We start from the raw sequence: 21,782 nt of genomic DNA, 5'->3' as shown, positions 1-21,782 counted from the left end.
GTAGTTGAGTTCGTCTGAGTCTTTGGTTGAGAGAACATGCGAGGGGGTTATCTGATTCAGAGCTGGGGCCATGCAGCCAACCGAGAAGTACTCCCACTTGAATCCTTCTGTGTTACAGAATGCCTTGTGTTCAGTGGACGTGTCTCTGTTGTTACATTGCTCCATCTGCACTCGATCCACATGCACAATTGGGATCTTATCGGTTGGTCCTCCTCCAAGTTGAATGTAGTTTACCTTCATGCTGATCGAGCTGTCCTGGAAACAGGATTCGTTGGTAAAAGGTAGGTCCTTATCGCCTAGAGCAGTCCGGGTAACCTGTTGCATGGTGAACTCATATCCCCCGCCGCTTCTAGGGTTCTCATTAGCCATGGTGTACACAGAGAACTCCGGGGTGATCGTTGTGTCCTCACTCACGATCTGAGACCAAAGCACGCCATTCGTGCTTATCTGTGAGATTACGCGGAACAAAGTGTCACCCAGGATCATTACTTCAGCTTTATCGCTTCCCAGTATCCTCCGAGCGTTTTCCAGCACACATAAAAAGGAGTCTGGTTGTATGTTGACCATACCGCACATGAGTTCAGCGAGCACCAATGTAGAGTCCAGTTTCTCTGCGCGAGTGGCCGTGTTGGTCCTTTGCGCCACTCTATCTGTCAAAGTGGGTTGAGCTGTGCAATATCTGAGCACCTCAATGGTCCTAGTTAGCTCCCATGAACAGCTGACCCTGTCCAACTCTCGCCTGATCAGATCCAGGGCCACTGAGGGTACAGTAACACTCAGGAGGCATCCGAATTGCATCGTGACCACCTTTTGTGTATGTTGGAACACTTGGCTGTACTCTCTGCTCTGCACTCCGTTGCTGATTGTGTCGTAGGTGCCTTGCTGAGCCTCATGCTGGTCCGTGATCCGATAGCGCCTGCAGAATTTCGTACCCGTGGGCACCGCACCGTCCAGGACCAACATCTTGTACACAAAGCCAGCAAGTAGCCGACTTGTTTCTCTCTGTTGTCTGAACAGGGTAACTCCCATGTGAGCCTGTGATATCACAACGGTCGCATCGGCTGAGATGGAACTGTTTGTGGCCGAAGCTCTGATTATGGTATCGGCCATGTACTCAGCGAATGTGCTGTTCGGTGCGGTTAGGAAGTTGGGAGCTTTCACCAAACGCGAGACAGTTTCCAGTGGTTTCAGCATGTAGCTGCTCGGGTCCATGTTTATCACACTCATGTTGTCCGGACTTTTTGCGATGGAAACGTACAGAACCACAGGTGAACTCTGAGGTGTAGCACAGCTAGAGTTGCTCCCTGAACGAAACTACGTGACGGACAGCGTGCATTGTTAAGCTGTTTATGTTGTTTTTCAGTTACACAACGTCTCTGGTGTTAAGCAGACAGTTGCTCGATGACCTATAGGACCTGTTGACTTGCGATCCGTGTGATCTCACAGGGAGCTTATTGAGGGCGTGATACATCTCTTTGGAGCACTTCTCGTGGTACATTAGTAAACTTGAATCATTACCGTGCCGTTTCAGTAAGTTTTCCGCAACGATCACGTCTGCTTTCACGTCGATTGCGTTGCGTTTGAGATTTGAGAGTTCAACCACACGTGCCTGTACCTTGGTATTTGTATCTTGGTGGTCCTCATCCTCGCTCTCTTCATCATCGCTCTCGTACTGGTAATTGTTATAGTAACCGCGGTGACCCAGACTCTGCCTGTTGCTACACAGACAACACAAGGCTCTAAACAACATCCAGTACATCGTAGTGATACAGCTCACAATCACCACACTTTGTAAGTACACGGAAAAGCGTGTCGGTTTTGTTAACCACACATCACCGCATGATAGGATTGCGAGCGCGAAGGGACTATGAGAAGAGTTACCAGGGACGAATCCAGAGAGCAGCTGGTCCGTTGCGAGATGGAGCTAGCCGAAGCTACTCTGGAAGACAGAGCAAGCTCCCGCATTGTAGAGATATTCAGAAAACGTGCTCGTTCTGACAATGTTGTGTACGAGCATTATGGGTTGATCCCTATCCATCGGGACGTGGACTCGTGGGTCTACGTGAGTGAGGATCCGCAGCTGGCCATAGCAATAGAGGAGATTGTCAATACCTTCAGCCCAGCTCTCTCTCTGGAGCTGCTGCTTTATAACGTATTAGGGAGCAACAGCGAAAGTGCAACTTGCCTGGTGCGGTATCTCATCAACTACTACTCGTCCAACAATGTGTGCGAACACATCAAGACCACCCTGAGAAACATGATTCGTTGGACTGTCTTAGCAGGCTTCGTACCCTGCGTTTTCTTGCCTTGGAAGAAAGTCAGAGCTCTCGGTCTGGGGTTGTCTGGAAAAGCTACTGTAACCAACCTAGTCTCAGCAAACCCGGCGGTGCACAGACAGGTGCATGCGAAGCGATGGTGTAACGATAGCGATGATAGGTATGACCGTTGTAAACGGAGGAGAAGCGATAGGTATGCGAGACACTTTAGTTCTGGGCATGTAGGCCTAGAGGAGCACCTGGGTAGGGGTACATTCGAGCCGCAGGAACCTTTCTTCAGAGCAGTGCGGGGCGGACTCAGCCCCCCAGAAGCTGCGGCCGAAGCCGTACAGGAACGGGAAGTACAAGAGCGGGCTCTGCCTTCGATGTTGAACGTGCAAGTAAATCGACTTGCGGACACGCTGGAACTGCTGATGAGCAATTCGGTCCCTGAGACACAGGTCTCTGTGGTGTGCAAGATCATCCGAGACTGGATCGAGCTGGATATCGCGCTCAGACCAGACCCGATCAAGGAAACAGAGCTTAAGATGGCCACCGTTGCCCTGTGGGGTGTGATGAAGACCTTCGAGTGTGGCCGATGTCCAGTAATACCGGAGTGCAGGGCTTCCACCTGCCTTGGCTTCTACGATACAGAAACTGACCTTGTTACGGTTGCAGTGGATAGGGTCCTGTACAGGCACATCTCCATGTGGGATAGCTGCTGCTCGTCCGGGTCCAATCTGTCTTCGTTGGCAAAGAGAGCTCACCCCACGGTCAGGAGTTGGGCTGATCTCTTTCACAGGATTATGCATGGGCTGGCCATGTCCTGTACCAGGCACATATACACCAGTACAGGTGTAGAACGGTCCTCTTTGACACACCTGGCAGATGTGATGCTTTCGTCCCGCGGAGAGCAACAGCGTACTGGGCTTTCGGCCTCAGGTAACGCGTTTGGCAAACCGTTGCTCGATAACCTGTCCCGCTTCCTAGCCAGCGAGCATCAGCCCGATATGTTTGGGCTGAACACGGCCGAGCTACCAGACGTGTTTATGAGATCCGGGGTCGGGACTACAGTGGCGGAGCATAAGTCTGCGAGCGTCTCTCATAGCCTGAGTAGAATGATGGGTACCATGATCTCAGAAGGGAAAGAAGTTCTGCTTGTGAGGCAGTTCCTCTGGGAGGTGATCAGACACCCTCTCCTGGCCTTGGAACGGCTCAAGCGTGACTGTAAGGATCGGGGGCTTCTGAAAATGGCTGAGAGCGTAGCAAGGCAGCTTGGACATGCGAGTAGCGAATGCGGTGACACAGGAACCGAAGAGCCCGTGACAGAGCTTGGATCTGACGTTAAGCTTGTCTGCACCTATCCCTCCTGTCAGCGTGGCTCACCTTGAGGAGACCCTGAGCATGTGGACCAATTTCTGGAGGAGCGCTCTGTCTGGATTTAGCCAATTCAATAGGAGACACAATACGATCCAGTACAACAATAGGGACACGGTTAGAGAGCTGGAATCCGGGTCACCGGTGCATGTTTTCCATTGTATGCTGGTTGCACTCTTGAACACATCCGGGGTTACATTTGCAGATAGCCTATCGGGGAGAAAGCCAGACGCTTCGCTCACGGTTAACGATATTATGCTAGCAAAGGGCTCTCTGCACCCGACCGCATATGGGTTACTATTGGCCAACAAGCTGGGTCTCAGACCTTCCGATGTGAAATGTGAAGATGTGTATGAACAGGAACAGGGTGTTACCGATTCCGGGTATACCAACAGGGTTCTCCCGCTCGCTACATCAGTGAGCACATACAGGTCAGGTAACTCTCATCCATTCCAGGTTGAGGGTCCAGGGTCTGGTTCTGAGACTCGGACAGAGGAGAGCTCGAAGGAGTTCTCACATGTTCAATTGGCAGGATCTCTAAAGAAGGACTCACAGAAGATGCTGGGTCTGGGTTACCGACACGCAGCTCCAATTTAGCAGCAGAGAAACAAGGACTCGTTGGTACATCGGGGCTCTGTTGCACAGTCCTATGGTGATCATGAGAGGCAGCTGCAACACCAGAAGCTTCCAGGTTGCACTTGAGCTCCTGAGGAGCACACTCTAGCTGTGGGTGCGCTCGGAGGACAGGCAAAATAGATCTCATTCTTTTATTGTACATGGTGTTCATTGCTCTTTTGATGTTTTGATATTGTCTGGATTTCATCCTGCTTTGCATTCCACGATTAAAATGTGTTCCCACAACATGTGGTTTATCACATCTTTCTTGTCCTTTTTCATGTTTTTCTTGCACATCGGGTTCGGAGCCAAGGCTCACATGAGACCCCCTGACCAAGGGCTTACGTTTCTTATATGCCATTGCGGTGGCTGATACATGCTCCTCAGTACAGGTCTTGCGCTTTTGTGTTACTCGAACCCTGTCCTCCCCGTATACCAGAACAGGGTCCTCTTGTGGGATGTTGTTCAATCCGTGACCATTGCCATCATTGTCATCTCGCTCCTCCTGATCATCGTGACCCGTTAGACTGTCCTCTGTCAATCTGATGAATTCCTCTATGTAGTTTCTGTTGGGCTGTGAAAGAAGTAGCTGAGACTCAGGGTCCAGGAGGCATGGTTTGAGCGTGTGGTCGTCAATCGTAATGGTGACCCACCGCTGTCTCGAGTACAGCTGCACTCTCCCCGTGATCATCCAGAGAGGTTCCAAGCTGAGCTCTGTCAGGTCTGCTAGAGAAACTCTGATCCAGAAAGACTTCTTTACCGATGAGATAAGCGTATATAGGGCTGTCTCTATCACTATGGACTTGGCTCGCAGCGCCCTGATGAACATGTTGATCTGCCGCACAGGGTCGCTCTTTAGACCTGCGCATCGTTTGTGTTTCTCGGTGGGCCTGTATTGCACAAAGGTGCACTCCTGGCCCAGCGTGGTTACTCCGATTAGGTAGTCGAGCGTGACCACCTCTTCTCGTATGGTTTCCAATATCCTATCTTTGGGCTCGGGTACAGGTTCTCCTTGAGGTGTGGGAGGCTTTGGGTTAGGGGACCCGGAAAGCGCAGGACAGGGGAACAACATTGTGCTAGGTTTATACGCGTAGGAAAACATGATTCAGATTCTCAGCTGTAAAGCCAGACACTCAAATGTGCGATCGAGAGCTCGTGAGAAATCGGAGTCTGAAAGATAGTGTTTCAGGTTTAGATCTGCGAGACTCTGTCCGATCTCGCACATACTCTCTAAACCTCTTGGTCTGTAAATAGGTTCGCTCCAACCCGAGCTCTCATCCACTATCCACCTAGGTGTATCTGAGCGATCCAAGGACTGCCAGGCTGGCACTCTGTTACCTCTCTCTGCGATCTCAAACAATGCGTGTTTCCAAAAGCCAGAGGCCTTAAAAGATATCTGGCAACAGGGACACAGTAAGTACTCGCAACAGCGGTCCAGCTGGGTGTAATCTTCATCCTGGACATCATTAGCTTCTCTCAACACCCCCAACGGTAATGGGATCCTTTCCCATTACCGTTTACGCTAGTGATCACTACCGTACCTGGAACCAACTTCATGTAACCAAAAACACTGTTGTCCTCCTTGTACAGAAAATGCCATTCACCTGTCAACTCGGAGGACTGCGTATCTCTTGATGAGCAGTTGAGGGTCAGGGCACCCGTGTCCTGTTTGTGCAGTTCTGATACATATACCTCTATGGTTTTCAGCCGCATGCTACACGATCCCATTAGGTCTCTCAGCTCCTTCACCTGGGATAGTATGTTGATCTCAGCACTGGTCTTGGTCGCGGACCGATCCGAGGATGTTAGTAGCAATTCGAAGTGTTTGTTCACTATATCCCATACCCTTAAAATCGAGGCTCTGGAAGCAGCTGAGAGCACTCCCGGGTAGCTTACGGTTGAAGGTTCACTTGACATGGATGCTGTTGCGAAAGTGTATCTCAACTCTAACAGCCTAGGTGTCTATGTGTTTTCTTCCTTTAGAGACTGTTCCAGGTGCCGTGGAGCAGCGTGATTTGCTTAAAGCGATCCGTAGTGTCTGCTCGCTGTATCCTAGGTCTTTGAAATCAATATCCTTCAAATTCGGGAATCCGCGGGGCATGTGGATGTTAGGGTTTTGGTTAACGTGATTGTTGACCGTGGCGATCAGCTCTACTCTAGCGTTCACTTTACCCTCCTCTCTCAGATACGCTTCATGTGCGAGTATCATCTTTTCGTGCAGAGCGCTTGTATTCTCCAGAAGCCACGGGACCAAGAGAACAAACTCTGGGTTCTTCAGATGGTAATTGGTGAGCACCTTATCCTGGAACGAAGAGAGATTGCTACGGTAACGCTCAAGGTACGCATCTCTCACGGATTCTCTGTACCCAGGCCAATACTGAGGATTGCTGCGATCTCTCACTTGTATGAAGTATGTCTCCGTGAGGTACACCAGAGATATCTTCTCCTGAGACGTGAGCATCCCGTGTCGCTCCTGAGCCAGCTCGCAGCACAGCCTGTTAAGATGAACGTGTATCTCAACCAGGTTGGCCACTTTTCCCAGCGCTTTCGGGAGTTCCTCTGCTACGTTTCTTACTTTTTGCGAGTTGATAGACATGGAAGAGAAGAGCTGGTGTCTCGTTTCCTCTCCAGCCACGTTGACCGAAGAGAAGAAGAAGGGTGTGTGGAAATGTTTCTTTGTGTTCTTCATGTGGATAACCACGGTCAAAGGGTTGGCCACTCCGTATATGTAACAGGTTAGGTTCTCGTTGCTAACCGTGAAGGGTTTAGTAGAGACCACGCAGGTCCCTTGTGATAAGCCAATGGTCTCGAATACTCCTCTGAAGTAGGGCTGTAGCAGGTACTTTGCGTTCGATGTGTAGTTTGCGCTGCGGGTGGGTTTGGAGGAGAACTCTATGCGGGTGTTCTTATAGCCATGTTGGGAACATAGCCTCTTCTTGTCTGACACAAACCGTAATCTGCTCAGCAGCTTGGTTTTAGTGGTGTTGGACTGCATCTGTGCGTACTGGCGGAGACGTTTAGAAACTATGGTTGCGCTGAACTTCTGATTACCAACGGTGTTCACGTGTAGCATGTGGAGTAGCACATTGTTATCTAACCCCACCACGCAGCTACCAGCGAGCCTGAGTGTGTCATTTGTACTCTCTGCGCAGGCTACTTGGCTCGGTGGACCCGGTGACTCTGTTTGTCCGATCACTGCTGGGCTACAGTCTGTAAGGTTCGGGTTTGTAAAGCCAGTGAAAGGTGCCCCTGTTGCACTCGAAGTCCAGGAGCCACAGGGCTCCCAACCAGGAAAGGCGGGAAACTCGAGACTCGTATAGCTGCTTGACAGCGGTGGTTCTGGATCTAGATGTGGGCTGTTTAGGCCTCGGGTCTGCACGGACTGGGCACTTTCTTGTGTAAGACACCTGTTGACTTCGGCGGCTGTCCTTGTGTTGAGAGAACGGGTCATGTTTACCATGCACAAATAATGCAGCCCTAAGTTCGCTTGGACACAAGGTCAGTGAGTCTAGGGGTCTGACGAAGAAGAGTTCCAGATTACACAGCAGGAGCTTACGATTGCCAGCGTACACTAGTGCCAAATGACACAAGAGGAGCTCCACGGCAATCTTGATTTCAGCTGCCACGTCAGATGATTGACACACCTCCCCCCATTCACAGGGAGGGGTAGCAGATAGGTTGTCTTTCAGGTACACCAGGGTTCTTATTTCAAATTCGATCACCTCGTCCCTGAAGTCCCTCGATCCTGTCAGACGCACCAGCAAAGCCTGTGCAGCAGCACTGGCTCTATCATAGCACTCTGACAATAAGCATAGCCTGCAGTAGACGGGTAGTAACTTTCCCAGTAACTGAACCACAGTGGGTCCGCTGGGTTTCAGAATTGCGAAGTTTCCGTGCACGTGCTGCTCAAAGGGCACATAAGCTCGAGCTCTAGGAGACCAAACGGTAGGGCCTGAGATCAGCTCCCGGTGCTTCACCAGACACTCTATTAAGGCTTCACTGAAAAGCAGAGCCTCTGTCCCACTGGTGTCCGCCAGCTCGCTTGTTAGGTACTGGAGAAAGCAATCGTACCTTACGATGTCCACGTGCGGACCCACGCATCTCACCCGCGGTTTAGGTAAAGGGATCCCGGAGCTGTTCTTCATAGCCACTGCCATTAAAGCGTGTTACGGGAAACTACCTTGTTGGGAGGAATGGAGTGGACAGATAGAGCGTGCGTGGGACGCAGATCCTTCACCTGAAAAGCGTGCAAGACTGCAGAACGAACGCAAATGCTTTGTCTCGCAAGAGCAACGCGGTAACACTATCGATGCTGAGTACAGAAGGCTATACTGTGAACTGAGAAAGAAAGCCCTCTCGGACATAAAGGGTCTGGTGAGAGGGCACGTAGAAAAACTGAGCACGACCTCCGCCTCTTACGACTTCATGAACATGTACGGACTGTGTTCCTTTGACCCCCCAAATGTCACGAGGATCTCGCACCATAAGGGCAAGCCTCTTAGTTGCAAGTTTACCTGGATCACTTGTCCCGAGGAAAACTCCAACTCCAACTCTCTGATGGGAAATTGGCATGAGAAACTTAACACAACACAGATGTGCTGACTAACTCTGAAAGAAGGACCATAGACAGGACGTGTTGCCTGTTACTGATGGGCCCCACACATCCTGTCCATACATTCTGTCCATTCCTCCTGCTAGGAGTTGCCCATGTGACTGACATAGGCTATATGGATAGGTCCATTGACCATAGGTTGAATGTGTAATGGTTGGTAATGACCACTGGTCACCTCCTATGTATTCTGGCATAAAAACAGTGTTGCCTCTGTAATTTTGGAGAGAGAGAAATGAGAAATGGAAGGAAAACATCATAGACTCATGCTGAATAAAGATGGCTCTCCCCTGACTTCTGGTTGCATTTATTTTGTTCATGGATCAAACTTGGACAGAATCTAACATCTCATAGACTCATATCAGTCAGCGGGATAATCAGTCCGCTCATCAGCGCACGGGTTGAGCACGGGGAGCTAGAGCTCACTCACTGTGGTGAGTTAGATTACCAAAGGGCTACTGAGGAGCTCGCTAGACTCGATTCCCGGAGTAAAATGAGGGTACCGAGAGTGTACAAGGGGGACTTGGGGAGTACAATCGGCAGCATGGAGAACAGATTCATTTCACGAGTGAGAGAGGACTTGCACACGCTCGGAGTGCGCTTACATGCGGATGCTGGTGTATAGTTGAACTGTTACACCTAAACATTCTTCATTTAATATATTCCTAGAGGAAGGCCACCGTGGACTGACTGTGACTGTGTATGTAGATGTAATAAAGAAATTGTACAAGTTACACATTGTTTGTATCCCACATTTTTATTGTATACCCAGAATACACCATAGCAGTAGCACACCATACAAAGGTAGCTACAGCAATCCACCACTCTCTACACGTCCAGCATACAGCAATCCACCACTCTCTACACGTCCAGCACACCCGAATCACCAAAAAAACAAAACTCAATCAGAGTCTTTGAAACCAAACTCTGCATCGGTATCAAATACTGTCAGTTCGCTGTCACCCTTGGCCTTCTTAACAGGGCTACCCCAGAGAGAGCCCATGTCCTCTCTGGGTCGTTTCACAGAGACACATTGGTCAGGTGACACACTGCAGTTCCCTTCAAACGATGAGGTGGAACATGAGGCTTTGGGAGGATAGGATTCCTTGTGCCCATTTACCTGTATGTTGTTATTTCTAACAGCTGACACAAGTAACTCAAACTCTTTGTCATCCAGCTCAGGGTTCATCATCTTGATACGATTCACATGTATCCTGGGTACCAAGCAGGATACCTCTTGCTTGATCCTGTGGACCATCTCATCGATCGTGGTCCGCTTCTCCGCAGGGGCACAGCTGAAGCGTTTACCTCTCTGGTACAGGCTGGTGTCCACGGACATGTTGCTGTAAACAGTGACAGGGTAGTACCAGCCCTGCTTACTCAGCTTTAAACATCCTAGACTTTTTCTGTCGTTCGTGTCGAGCGTGTATATTTAAATTTTCGACTTCACCATCATGGGAGCGTGGATCATGTACTCCTGGTTCTCGAACTCAGAGGAGAAGTTCAGCCTGACCCTGTAGCTCTCAAACAGCACCCTGTTGTAGCACTGTTTGTGTTTCTTCATGATATCAGAGACTGCTGTTTTTGTGTCCCCTATCGTATTCATCGCTTTGCGTATGTAATTCGGGAGATGTTTGTTGTCCGCTTGCAACCACTCCATAGACTCCAGCTCGTGATAATTGATCGCCCTCATACCCGATTTGAGAAAACTGCTCCAGCCATCTTTAGGTCCGCGCCATAATACGCTGTGAGCACGTTGGTGCGATCATCGCCCTTTTCGCGTTTAAACTTGGCACTCGTAGTTAGCGTTACGATACGTTTACACAGATTAGAATCGGTCGGTTTCGGAGCGTAGAGGACACGAGCAGCCTCTGCACAGAACCAATGATCATCATCACCGTTTGTCTTATGGTCATGGCCAGGGTAAGCGTGCACATGGGCAGTGCTCCGTTGACCACGGTCAACCGATACTTGCTACCCTTTTCCAGTGTTTCCGTGTGGAACATGTGATTATAGTCCGGGTCAGTCTTGGATTTAACACAAGCAACCTCTGTGAACTCGCCCTTGTTATACCGATCGTGGTAGCGAGCGTACAAGAATGGATCGGTCACTACACTGCCAAACCCCAAAGGCTTATACGCAGTAGAGTATACTGTGTAGACTACCATTTGATTACATGTAGGATCTTCCTTTAGGCAATAGTCAGCATATCTTCATCATGGTGTTGTTCACAGCCCAGCGTGACCGACGTGAAGGTCCCGAAAAGTTCCTTACTCCCAGCAGGTCTCTTTTCATCGGGCCCCGTGAACACTTTACCATAGCTAGAGTGCTGCCTTTGTCCTGTCCAGCAAACCCTACCCCGGTGGTGTACATGCAGCTCTCTTCTATGCACAGAGCACTTTCATCAGTTGCGCGCTCTGGTGACGAACCGCAGATGAGAATGCGGTCATGGAACTGTTTATGGTAGTCATCACGCTCTCAGTGAACTCACTGTTTGCGTGACAGGGCAGCATGTTCGGGATCGTTCTAAACACTGCGCACTGCATGTAGGCCATCACGTTATCGGACATCAAATAGGAGCAGATCTTGAGGGGCTTACTCCCCTGTCTGCCCTCCCATCATTTTCAGCCCTGTGTCCTTTACCATAAGCATCCTATCGCCCATTTGCGGAGCTACGAACCATAGCTTTTTTGCTCTTGCTTTCTAAGATCGTACACCCCTGTATACTGCGCAGTACGCTGTGTTCTGTCCAGCTAAGATGCATATCCATCCCTTCTGAGATGTCAACGCCTTGCTTCGTTCAGCTCGTACCCGGTGAACAATCTGTAGTATTGCAATACTTGCCTCCCGGTTCCTCGTGAGCTTTGTTCCCTGTTCACCTCTTCTGTTTCTCCTTACCCAGTTGCTGATCATAGTAGGGAATGAACATGGGCTTTGTCAGAGTTGCAGCGCACAAAGGGTCGCAAAAGTTAACTTCGAGAAAGGGAGCCGATGCAATGCTCATGATGGTAGCCAGGTGCTTCTCCTGAATGCAGCTGCTCACAAATATAGCCAGCAGCTGAATCAGATATAGGAATAACATGTGCGAGGCTCCTGTCCCTGTTGGTACATTATATCGTTATAGCGAAGGTCATCCAGGTCGAACAACTCTAGCAGCTTGCGTAGTAAAGTCACAATCTGACCTGCCCTGTTTTTGTTGAACTCAACGAAAACACTTGGGTAGGTGTCATCCCAACCCTCCTCTTTTGAAGGTATTTCAAGTACTGCTTGCCGCAGAGCGGGATCAGTCAGGGTGTTACTGTACAGCGAGAGGACCTTATTCTGAGTGAACAAGTTGCACAGGCCCAGGAACAGCGTGCGTTCGAACTCTCCATTTATCCGAGGCACGCTCTGTAAAGCCAAAAAGTGTCCCAGGTGTTCTGCGTGCACTTTCAGGACCTCAGCGGGGAACAGGTTTGGACAGTGGAGATGCAACACCACGGGAGAATCGAGAAGCACCGGTGCGAACGGTGCGCGTGGGACAGGGGTAGAGGATCCCGGAATCGTGCGGTCCCGTGGCTATGCAAAATCCATCCTGTTGCAGGCATACCTTGAGTGTCTTAACACAGTGTGCCATGCTAAACAGCGCAATCCCAGCTCTACACCCAGAATGCAGACACGGATAGTGAAGATGTTGACTTCTAAGACTAAGATCCCGGAATGCTGTGCGGCTTACAACTTCTGTTTAGAGCTGTGGGATGAGCTGTCCTTAGCCCTGATTGAACCGCAAGGTTGTACCGCTGTGCTGCCAAGTAAAGAGGAGTTAGCTCGTATGCAGGGTCACACGGTTATGGTCAGACTGGCTCTACTGGCTGATTTTTATAGGTTCCAAAAGGATGATTTGGCTTTAAATGAGGAGGGGTCAACGGTGAAGATGTGTGTAATTAGAGCCATGGCATTCCGATTCCTGGCAAAGCAAGGGGGTATCCAGGCAGCGCTCGAACACCTGCCCACGATCCCTGTAGCAGAACAGAGTGCAGCTGTCCGACCGGAGAGGTATGCGAACAGAGCTACCAGGGCAAACCCCAGATACCGAAGCCAGTCACTGCTGGCCGGTAGCACTACGGTGGGTCCAGAGGAACAGGGTTCGTATATCCGACCACGAGCGTGCATGGAGTGTACGCTCCGCCCACTCCATGCTCAGAAAGGGATTCCTCTCCCACTCTGCATCAGGGCGCTGTACCGATAACAGCTCGGAGCGGTCCCATGGTGGCAACCGGGTTCAGGGTGGTGAATACCACAGAGCCCTGTAATAAATGTAAACCGACACCTGGCCTTATTGGGGCTTCGGTGCGTAAGTGCAGGTGGGAAAGGTTGGGATGTGATAGCAAAAACAAGAATAATATAATTACATGAACAAGGGGATCATACGGGGCAATAAGACCCTCGGCCCGGAATCTCACAAACGCATGAGAAACGGACAGGATTCTATAAGGTGGTCAAAGATCAGTTTTTCAGTGATGAGGAAATCGTATTACGCAAAGCTCATAAGAGCCTTCCATGTTGTTAAAAAGGTGGGACACCCTATGCTAACACTCAATTCCGAATGGGGCCTGAGTTGCTACTACAAGCTAGCTGTCGCATACACCACGGATCAGCCGCTGGAAATGGCCGCAGCGTGTATACCCGAAACTGCGTCAAGCAGTGGACATTATCCACAATGAGCATTTTCAAAAGCTGAGTAAACTAGAGCTCAAGTGTCAGATGCTGCTATACGCTGTGCTCAACTGTCACATCAACTGGGTGGATCATAACCACAGACAGATACTGCTGGTACCCGGGCAACCCAGCGAAATACAAGTTCCTTACGAGGAGGGAGACCTAAGGTGCTCGAGATGTCTAAAGAATCAGACCTTCCACTCGTCCGAGGTGAAAGGTAACCCAAGAAACATCGACGTGGAATTCGACTTTGAGCAAATGAAATTTGGGTCTTCTTGCTGCGCTGCGCCCATTATAAACGTACCGCTCAGCACCAGAACTGTCAACACCTGCACGTTCACAGAAATGAAACAGATGTACACAGCTTGTATGAAATGCAAGCATCCGATATTTTCCGAAGTACTAGTGGATATGGAAACGCTCTACTCTCGCTGTGTAGTGTGCACATCCAAAGGTTTATAATATACCCAGAATGGACACTCTCGATTCTACAGACACGAACGTGGCTGCGTTTAGAGTAGTACACAATATACCCTTTGTCATGTTGAAAGATATAATCTGCACGCATTACGGAGCTAAACACTTTGCTGATCACTGGCTGAGATTACAAAACGGAGTATCTGCATACGGTAACAATAATCTCAGCCTTTACTTAAGCATCACAAATACGCTTGGTATAAAGGAAAGGGCAGTCCGGGAAATTGTGAGGGTGTACAGAGATTCAACCGGAATGGGACCCAGGACCAAAGGCAGAGTTGAGACCGTGTCCGAGCAGCAGAAACTGCCTGTCCTAGAGCCAGTGGCCGTGCAGCATTCCCAGCCAGTCCTAGAGCCAGCGGACCCTTTCTGTGTTTGATAACGCGCCTATCCAGGCAGCCGAGAGCATTATGGAGCTCCGGGACACCAAAGATATGAATACGTATCTTGAGGCTTTAAATGTAATACCACTCATAGCTGCTACTTGGACATCCAAGGTCACGTGCCAGAGGGAGATAATTGTGGGTACCGTGGTGTACTAGAAGATGAGAATTTGGAAAAGCCTAAAGTTATCATTGAGGATGAGTGACAGTTCCTTGCATTGTGTACAGTTGGCGATTGGTATACTATATACTGCGTTTTCAAATTTTTCTGTCGCTTGTAACACTGACGATAAACTGTTTGCGAACCCGAGGTTTCACTCATGCCCCCGTATCCCAGAGGAAGAGGAGTTTGTACACCTGCCGTTAGCGAAGAGCGGGGCACCATGGTGCCCCGGTCAGAGAAGCGACTGGAGCTCTAGGTGGCATATGACAGTATGTGTGGAAGAGTTAGATACTGTAACCCGTGTGGAGTACACCTGGGTGCAAATGGTGGACATAGAAAAACAGATACCGATGTCTGTAACTCTCACGGAGGCCGGGTTCGACGGGGTGTTTCGTATCCCCCTCGAGTCCGCTGTGATCCCAAGCATGCGTTATATTGTTCTACGGGTTGTATACACGCACTGCAGAGAAAGCTATGGTCTCGTTACAGCCAAACACTTTTCCAACACGTACACTGAGACCAAGGGGCACAAGGTGAAAAGGATCAGCGTTCTAGCCAGAGCGCCACTGGCCTGGGTGAAGATGAACACACCCACCGAAACGGTAGTGGTCCGCACGAACTACCCTTTCACAGGGGACACGTTTTGCGGGTACCAACCCGAGATGCTCGTTTCAAGGATATACGCTAGTATGAACCGTCACCTGCACAACACCTTAGTGTTTACCTCATACACACCCGGACTCTACCGAAAGGGATACTTTGGCCTCCAGAATTGGTAAGCGAGACATTGTCCGCACTCGGGGCTCCTCTTGCATTCAAAGTCTTGCACGAAACAAGGCAGGTTAACCCTCGAGCGGTTTCGGTGTCAAAGCGAGGGTGAGATCCTAACAAGCCTTTTACCCGCAAGATGCTCTTTGGGGTCACGTGTGTTTTGTGGCAGCTGGACTCAGAGCTAACACACTCTCGTCATGCACAACTGTTAACCCCAGACGGACCTGTCACCGGTCTCGTCTTCGGTCATTGGTTGCGTGTTAGGCTCACGTACTGGGTTTAGAGGTGACCAGGTGCTCTGGGGGAACAGACAAAAGAGGTTATACAGGCTCCATATTGGGGAGTTATACTCACGGCCCTGTGTTGTGGAGCGTTGGACCGCTGGTCGCGTGAGCTAGAGAAACTCTCTGAGTGTGAGAGTAGATGTCATTTATCCGAGTGATCGAGATAAAGCTGAGTTGTGTCAACGCTGCGGGTACGCTTACCGAGCATCACCCATGTCTGTGAAGCCGAACCTGTAAGGTTTCAGCTGTGCTGCAGATAGACAAGTTGCTCCTGGGTGGCATCTGCACCACTCTGTGCGCTACTGTCACCAGAAACACAGTGATGAATGATAGGTCAGGATCTGACAGACCCGTAAACCGAGCGAGCGGGAATCTAGATTTTGCCTCAATCACCGTCGGGTGTACAGTGCGAGCTATGAGGAACAATGGGAACTCGAGCACTGCAAGTAGACAGAGGAATACTCTCGGATAGAGCCAACTCGGCAGCTGCAGGACAAAAAGGTGCACAAACACCCAATCCCGCTGTCCTCCCTCTGTGACAAAAGCTAGAACAAACCATATCGCATCGTGGTGGGATCATGGATCGCGGTGCTACTGGGGACAAGGAGGTGGGAAGAAAAACAAGAAGGGTCAAGAACCAGGGAAATGCTCTCTGCGTACAGGGCACGCGAAGACCGGTACAACCATTCAGGGAATACGAGAGCAATCAGAAGGAAAGAAGCAGAGCGGAACCAGACCCAGGCTGGTGGTTATGGCAGAAGGAGTGTCGAGAGGGCAACAAGAGACTCGGATTCAACACAGATAAACAAACGACCTCAAACACAGGTTCTGGGAGCTCTACCTCTCGGATCTCAACAGAGGGGAGATGAACACTGTAGAGTCTCCACCTCGATCAGGCATTGGAAGCGATTCTCATGCCAGGTTCTTGGATATCATATCAAAACTCTTCCCTTTGGCTACCAAGGTGGAATCCTCACCATCTAGCACAGAGCCTCTGGTGTCCACATCCCAGAACCCAGGATCCTCCGTATCTAACTCTCTGGATGAGACCATAGTAGCAGTTGAGGCGCTGTTGAATAATTTCCAAGACCTAGCTAAGTGGTTTGAAGCGTTTGAGAGTACGAGAGCTCGGGACGTTATAGGTTTCGATCTGGCTATGGAATTGTGTGGATGTTACGATCTCATACTCCGTAGGCTGTGGAATGGTCTACGGGACACATTCCAGAGTGTACATTTATACAAAGCGCACAACAGGTCAAACATGCGGACAAGCGCTCAAGTACACACAGGGTATTCTAAGGGGGACATGACCCGTGGACTGAAACCTATCCTCCAGATCTGTTGTATCCTTGTAGACACACTGTGTGATGATACGGAGCTTAAACACCACTGTCCAGAAGGTGTTACATGACACAACCAACATATCTACCGTGCTGAATATCGAACAGGCCATCAAGGTGCAATCTCGCGTAATACTCGATATAGGACATGCTCTCGGGCAGATGATCCAGGGAAATGGATGGAATGAGAGAGACGCTGTCTAACCAGCAAAAAATTGCAGAGGAACTTAGGCACACAATCCACATGGGTGAAGAAAGGGAAACGCAACTCTGTAGTACCATCGCAGAGCTTAGAGAGGACAGTGAAGCTCTGGTAAATGTAACCAAAGAATCGCTCAGGTGTAAGAGAACGTTGAGTTTCCTGACTCAGTTCTTCGGGGTAGACATGTACACAGGTGAGCCTAGGGCGGTGGTAGATAGAGTGAGGGTTCAGAAAGACGCTTCAGTTGAAAGGATAGCGGACATACTGAAACAAACGTGCATTCAGGTCATTAAGAAAGATTACGACCACTATGGCCACTATCCTGAACAACACGAGATGGACACTACCTCGGACCCGGGTGAAATGTTCAAGGAGTATGAGAGTCAAATACACACCATCATACGTACTCTGAGTACAGAGCATACAGTCATGGATGTGAGTGGTTATACCCATTCACGAAAAATTCCTAAGAGAACCAGTGTAAAACGGAAAAAAGAGCCGAATGTCAGCATAGACAGTGCAGCGGACCACCACCCAACACTTAAGAAGCAAGAATGCAAGCGTGAAGGGGCTCACAGCACAAACCCTGGATACCGTGTTTACGCTGATATAGAAGGAGTGAATCCTGGATTCGAATTAAAGCAACAATCGAACCATGGTGTTAAACATCTGGGAGATCGCTGCATGATAACACAACCAGACACTTGGGTTTCGTCAGTTCAGAAAGGTGTTGGTGCCCACAATGGTGTTCACACCTTTGACATTGAACTCTGTGCCAAGGAAACCATGTTGAGGACACCTATCCCAGATTACATAGCAACAAGCCTGCTTGGACATGGAGATGTGAAGATCATCAATTTAGGATATCAGTACCCTATCCATACTTTACTGGGTGTGTTACAAGTCAATGAAGATGAATTTGACGCATGCAGTGAAATTACACAAAGCTTCTGTCATTGCCCACAGCTGAAACGGATCTCTGAAAGACTCAAATGCGCTCTTTTTATATGTTGGACTCCAGGTGGGGAACACGAGTTATACGGTAATGATCATAAGAGTGCATGTGTGTATACTATCATAGTATACAAACCTGAGAATGTGAGAATGTACTACTTGCTTTCAGTTCAACTAGATAATTCGTACACATACAACCTTGCAAAGCTACCGTTCGCAGCGCAGTATCGCACACACACCGGGGCTTTTGTGCATAGAGTAGACGGTGTATGTCAAGGTCCCAGTGTCTCGAACCCCACACATCTAATAGATAACATTAACACAGAACAGATTGTATTACATGGGGATTTATAAACAAAAAAGAGCACTATGCTCATATGTTGAACATTGTGTACCATATGTACATGGTGATGTCTCTATTTTATTTCCACAAATAAATGTAAATAAAGGTTTCTGCACATAGGGTCTGCGTAGGAAACTCCTTTTTGAAAGGTGAACATGTAAATGATCTCGGTGCAAATCTTAGATACACACAACGGTTGTTCTTAAATGAATAAAGTACAATATAGCATTTATTTCAGATACAATAAAGCGTTTTTTTTCCAGAACTGGCTCATTGACTTATTGTTAATATGTACAATAGAGCATTTGTTTCAGATACAATAAAGCGTTTATTTTCAGAACTGGCTCATTGACTTATTGTTAATATGACATGAACACCCTCTTAAGCGTAGTGACCGGGTTACTACAAACAGGGCAGCGTCCAATGAAGCATTTGACACATATTAAATGGCCACATTCTGTGACCCACTCTTTCCCTTTGCAGCATGCGAAGCATGTAGAATCGAAGTTCTGTGGTATTTCAAGGGCTCTGTGGCCTGTGGATTCTTGCTTGCAAACACCACAGGCCACAGAATCCTTCTTCTTCTTCTTAGCTCTTCGTGTACAGGACACACAACACAAGTGTCCGCAGTCAAGGTACGCGTTTGCATCTTCGAGACAGTAGGGACACGTGTACGGTTCCAAACGCGTTCTCTCGTCACTCAAGCTGGCTGGGAGCACCGTGCCTTTAGGATAAGAAACAGGAGAATCAATTTGTGGACTTTAGTATACATATGTGGCAATAAGAGTCACCTTTACACCAAATGGATATAGATTGTTGTGTTCTTACCCATAATGGTCACGTTGTTGTCTGGTTCCAGTTCTAACACATATCTATCCCCAGACCACTCTTCTGGATTCGAATACTGGACATCCGGTACGAACCTACCATCGGCCTTGATGACATCTCCCAGTGTGGCCATTCGATCGTAGTAGTACAGGACAACTGATACCAACTCGGGCTGAGTCTCGTTCGAGTAGGTTCCGTCAACACTGGCTGATGGCAGTTGTGCTGCATCTACCACGCTGCGGTGATGTGTGCTGTAGGGTCTGTGTTTCAGCGCGTTTAGCTTTGCTTGTATTCGGACGCATTTCATGTCGTGGTAGAAATTGGACACCTCAGGTTCCTGGTCCAAGGCATCAGTCTCCGCGATCCTGTTCGCTTTAACTGTGGTCATGTTGTGGTCACACAGTGCTGTACAAGGAGCCGTGGCAGACAGGGAGGTTCTGGAATCCCAGACATTGGAGCATGTCAGGCCATACTTCTTGAACAGCTCGTATATTCGCTGGGGTTCAGTGCATCGCACATGTATCATCCTTGTTGCGGTCCCGGGCACTAACACCGTAACACTGTGAGGTTCCTGCAGGGTAGAAAATACAGAAGTAATATAAACACGCTTGGTATATACAGCATGTCTTACAAACTTACATGTTTGTTGTGCAGCTCAAGTATGGTCATCTTGTCCGCGATGTATCCACGCGCACCCTTTTACAAATTCCACCGTGTTACACACATGGTAATAAAAGCTGTCCCCTTGTGTAATGGTGGTGTGCGTGACACTGTATTTGTTGGTGCTTACAGGCAATAGAGGTGTGTCATCCAGCAGTGTATCCAATGCTTCCCACTCCATTGAGCCACGTCCCGGTTCCACCCATAGAGCTTTCCTCACACTTAGGAGCTGTTAAATTCTATTTGAACACAAATGATTGTCAGATTTTCGGTTTTATAATGGTTGTATATCCATCTGCTCATATACCACTTAGTGATTGCATCGGTCACAAAGTTGATGTGTGCCTGTGGGACACAGCACCATCTCACAGCTATTGTGATGGTATCCATTAGGCTAAGGCTCAGCGCAGAGAAGGAGTTTCAGCCCTTGTTGCTCAGAGTAGAAACACAGAGGATGCCATTTAGCACAGATCAGCGAGGCTTCTATACACGCAGTGGAGACTCCAAACAGCCGACCGTGGATTTATCTGCTGACTTCTCAGTTTGTTCTCGGTCAGCCGTTCCCTGTGCTGCTAGGGCGAGAGCAGGTCCACTCCTATGAACAGTTGGAACGGCCGACCGCGGATATCTCTGCTGAATATTACTTTGTCACAGGTTGGACTTTCGCAATGTGGCTGGACCAGAAGCAGGTGCACTCCTATGAACAGTTGGAACGGCCGACCGCGGATATCTCTGCTGAATATTACTTTGTCACAGGTTGGACTTTCGCAATGTGGCTGGACCAGGAGCAGGTCCACTCCTCTGAATAATTCTATCTCTGTGTGAATCTTTTGCTATGGTTCAGCTGTGGGGGACCTAGAAGGGTTTTCATCAGTGAACTACAATACACTTTTGTCTCTTAGGAACTATCCCACAAGCAAAAGAAATGACCTCTGAGCTTTGTACGCTGAGAAGTAAGTATGTATACCATTGTAGTGTCAATGTGACTGAGTATACCATTGTAGTGTCAATGTGACTGAGTGTACCATTGTAGTGTCAATGTCACTGTGAAGTACCACTGTATGTGAACATTAGAACTCTGCCTCTTACAGCGTACATGATGTTAATCTCGGTCACATGGACCTAAACAAGTTTAACATGACTTGTGCTCTCTGACACGTAAGGTTTTGAAGCCTCCAAGACACACAAGGCTGAGGCGGAGTGAGAAGCAGAGGACCGGTCATGAATGGAATAATTTCCACGGTGCCTAATACCACCACAACCTGGGAGTCGATCACACAAATCGCTGATGATGGGCTGTTCGTATGGGGCATGGCACTGATTATAATATTTGCCGGTCTCGCAGTTATTTCCAGCTTGTACTACATCTATGTGCTAAGTGTAATAATGAGAGGCTACACCAGACTGCCTCTGATAATGGTATGAATGAATTTGCTAATAAACATCCACACAGGTTTACGTGACTCATAGTTTTCTTTATTGGCCATACACAGGAAGTGCAATGATGAAGCTCGCGCCCGCTTCTTGGTGTTTGACTCAGCGAACAAGGACTGATCTCGCGTTCTCTGGTGTAGCGAACAAACCTTTCCTGGATTACTGGAGGGGCTCACAACGTCTGTCCACCGAACTGATGGGTTCTGTTGAGAGACTGTGTGTGAGTACCCAAACAAAAACTATATGACATCCATTGCTTTTTTTTATACATACAAACATCAACTACAGTTACCCGTGTCCACACCGCCGATCACCGAAGAGTCTGTAGCCTGGATGAAATGGTCGTTCACGTGATACGTTTCGTCCAAGGCACAAGTTGTGGGAGCGTA

General features: G+C 48.9%; 1 protein-coding gene across 1 annotated transcript; it reads right to left on the bottom strand.

Annotated features, from left to right (window-relative positions):
* Positions 1–18,830: 18,830 nt before the first annotated feature.
* On the bottom strand, positions 18,831–19,846 carry LOC117593994. Its single transcript, XM_034290827.1, has 2 exons — positions 19,300–19,846; positions 18,831–19,195 (listed from the first exon to the last, which is right to left on the bottom strand). The coding sequence occupies exons 1-2, from the start codon at positions 19,823–19,825 to the stop codon at positions 18,831–18,833; spliced, it is 891 nt and encodes a 296-aa protein (XP_034146718.1). The 5' UTR covers positions 19,826–19,846.
* Between the last annotated feature and the right edge of the window lie 1,936 nt (positions 19,847–21,782).

Source organism: Esox lucius, chromosome 24, assembly GCF_011004845.1.
Source record: "Esox lucius isolate fEsoLuc1 chromosome 24, fEsoLuc1.pri, whole genome shotgun sequence".
NCBI classification, from domain to species: Eukaryota; Metazoa; Chordata; class Actinopteri; order Esociformes; family Esocidae; genus Esox; species Esox lucius.
This window is presented reverse-complemented; position numbering and strand designations above follow the sequence as displayed.

Excerpts from the sequence above, each read along its gene's own strand:
- LOC117593994 (XM_034290827.1), bottom strand. The coding sequence starts at position 19,825 with ATGATACATGTGCGATGCACTGAACCCCAGCGAATATACGAGCTGTTC. Across the intron at positions 19,196-19,299 it reads CAACAACGTGACCATTATGG|GCACGGTGCTCCCAGCCAGC; the intron begins GTAAGAACACAA and ends CTTATCCTAAAG.